Raw genomic sequence first — 2,845 nt, 5'->3', positions numbered from 1 at the left:
AAAAAAAAAAGCTAAATATGGTTAGACCAGAGAAAACTAAGTTAAAATAGACAAACAAGGATGATGTGGTCCAGTATCATGAGACAAATGTTTTACAAACATACCTCGAGATCTCATCTCATACATAAACAACAATTTAAACTGACAAAGTTTGGCCAGAGACATTTTTCCTAGTGCTCAAACGAGAGCAAGCCTGGTATAAATAGATTGAGCTGGAGACTAACGACACTCACTCTAGCAACATATAACTTGAATTTGGCATCTAAATATATACTTTTGTTAAGTACTAGTTAAATCATGATAAATGACTGAAAAGTAATTATTCATCAGTTCAACAAAACATTCAAATTAAAACATCCAAAATCAAGGTAGCTAAGCAAAAAAGAATTTTTTTTTGCTTTGAAGCGTGAAACTCAAACAAAATGCCCCCTTCAGTCAATTGAAGCACACATAAAATATTATACTACTTAAAAAGGTGTCATAAAAATCAAAATTTGAGATTTTTTATAACATTTTAAGTTAAATACCAACAAACAAAAGCATCAAAAAAGGCAATAGAACAAGCATGGGCGTGGTGATGAGCAACACTAGATATTAAACCAACATTGAATAATTCTTAAACCAAGAGGAGCACAAAAATAATTAAATCAGCCTAAACTAGCCCAAATTGAGCTAGGCTTAGCTCTCCCACCACCATACCCCCCTAAAGGTCTCAGCAGCCCATCTCTGCATCCTAAAATAATCATCTGCAGCCATTTATAGCCACCAATCCTATCATAGAGCTTCTCACCACCATCAGTATGTTTCTTTGTGTTTTTAATTATGTCAACCAAAGTATAAGCTAAATACTAAAAAAAAAGTCTTTTCAAGTGAGAAACAAAGTCAATCACAAGTTCGTAATCCTCAACCTAGGCCTAGTTCTGCAATTAATCGCCACACCCGCCCCCAAGGTTCCCGGGTCAACTTAGTTGCACTAATCTCACACTCTAAATCCAATTAAATCGCTTTTCATGTCATTAAGATGAAAGAAACAAAATGGATGGGCGTGTTTAAATGGATAAGAAGGCAGCATATTTTCTCGACAAGAAACATGGACGTCAAGATAGGTCTAGTGACAGAGCAGTGGAAAAACTCACAGAAAAAACAACAACATTAGAGTCCGGGAGAGGTGCGGCAGAGGGTACCCTGTGAGATATCTCGACAGCTCATGGAACTGAAGCTCAGCCTTGACGTCAGCCTCGCTGCCGCCACCGCGCTGTGAAGCGGATACATGGATCCAGCGCAGGACCCCAACACCACTGGAGGCCTGCGAAAAGGGATTCAAAACCGTTATAAACTTCTCGAAGAAAATAGGTGAATGAATGACGTAAAGCCAAGTATCTGAACAAAGTACCGAGAGATGGCACGGAATCGGTGCATGGGAGAATGAGAGGCGGCTCCGGCGTCTGTCTCTGTGGCAGTCCGGGCGGATCCAGCGGTGAAGGATTTCGGAAGCCGACCGGGGATGTTTGCTTTGGAGACGCGTGATCGAAGAGAAGAAAGGGAGCTGAGATTCAGAGATCTAAGGCAAGTGGAAGCCATTGAGAGAGCTTGGATCGAGGAGGAAGATGAGAGTAGTTTAGGGTATGAGAGAGTAATTGAGCGGACGAAGAACAAAATATCAATGTTTTTGCTAGGGTTTAGGGTTTAGTTTTGCTTAGTGATTTTTATACAACATCTATATTTTAATATTTATTTATTTAACAATTATAATTCTACAAGCTAAGGATATTATATTGCTCGAGTCACATTAAAAATTATTGCCTAATTAAAATTAAAAAAATAAAAGTTAAAGATCAATATTTTGAAGATTAGAGACAACAATACAATATTCTTTTTTTTAATGAATTATGCACTATTTAACATTTGAATATTACCTCAACTTTATAAAGATACAAATGAGTATCCGTAATACTCTACTTAATGAAACGAGGTTGGTTTCATCAGTATTAAGTAACAAAGCACTGGCTAGGGAGATGAGGAAATTCGATACGATTTGTTATAAAATGAGAAAATTATCTAACACCTAAAGTATTAGTTTTACACACAACATTTTACTTATGAATGAAAAGTTGAATTTGAATATTAAAAGATGATAATGAGTGTTGCTTCATATGATGTTTGTAATTATGAAAATTTTTATATAAGATAGGTAAATATAAAAGATGTTCACGTGGCTCTCAAATGGATTCTTTTATAGGGAACCAAAAAGAGATGTTCCCCAATCCAACAAATAAAGTCCTTTCTACTTAAATGCATAATGCTATAAATAGAATTGAAGTAATCAATATTCACTAAAAAATGAATAGATAGTAAAGTTCATATGCTATTAACCAACATTAGCTATAGAGATTGATTTAGGCTTGTTAAAAATAAAGAAGTAACCAATGCCTAAAATCTTTAATAAGTTTTTTCCATTACATCAACTAATAAGATGTTAGAAAAAAGTAGAGCAAACTCTAATATAGAAGCTAAATATTTGTTTTAACAAAATAACAATATTCTTGGAGATCTTTTCACAAGCTAAAAATGTTAGAAGTGGCTAAGCCTAAATAAAACCATAAACATTAGCAGACCTTTGTACCTTCACTTCACTCAATAAATTGAGAGTTGGGTTATAGTTAAGACACACTCAACATTTGTCTAAGGCAAGTTGTTTGTACCATGATCTAAGACGATTTTTTTTTAGTAACCTAGAGCATTGAAGAAATTGAGTGTGCGAGATTATCTTCTTAACAAAACAGTTAGGAATTATAACAGACCTAATCAAATAAGATAAGTAGTTATTGAAATATGAAACCAATAA

At 34.7% G+C, this 2,845-nt stretch overlaps 1 protein-coding gene across 1 annotated transcript in view; it reads right to left on the bottom strand.

Moving 5' to 3' along the window:
• Positions 1–1,691, bottom strand: part of LOC110027100 — a gene marked incomplete at its 3' end in the record, with an annotated part of 7,000 nt that extends 5,309 nt beyond the window's left edge. Inside the window, 2 exon segments of the mRNA XM_020728387.1 lie at positions 1,185–1,306; positions 1,394–1,691. Coding sequence (XP_020584046.1) covers positions 1,185–1,306; positions 1,394–1,581 — 310 coding nt within the window. The 5' untranslated portion in view covers positions 1,582–1,691.
• Between the last annotated feature and the right edge of the window lie 1,154 nt (positions 1,692–2,845).

The sequence above is a fragment of the Phalaenopsis equestris genome, unplaced genomic scaffold (assembly GCF_001263595.1).
Source record: "Phalaenopsis equestris unplaced genomic scaffold, ASM126359v1 Scaffold000413, whole genome shotgun sequence".
Lineage (NCBI taxonomy): Eukaryota > Viridiplantae > Streptophyta > Magnoliopsida > Asparagales > Orchidaceae > Phalaenopsis > Phalaenopsis equestris.
The sequence above is the reverse complement of the archived record's forward strand: the minus strand, read 5'-3'. Positions and strand labels throughout refer to the sequence as shown.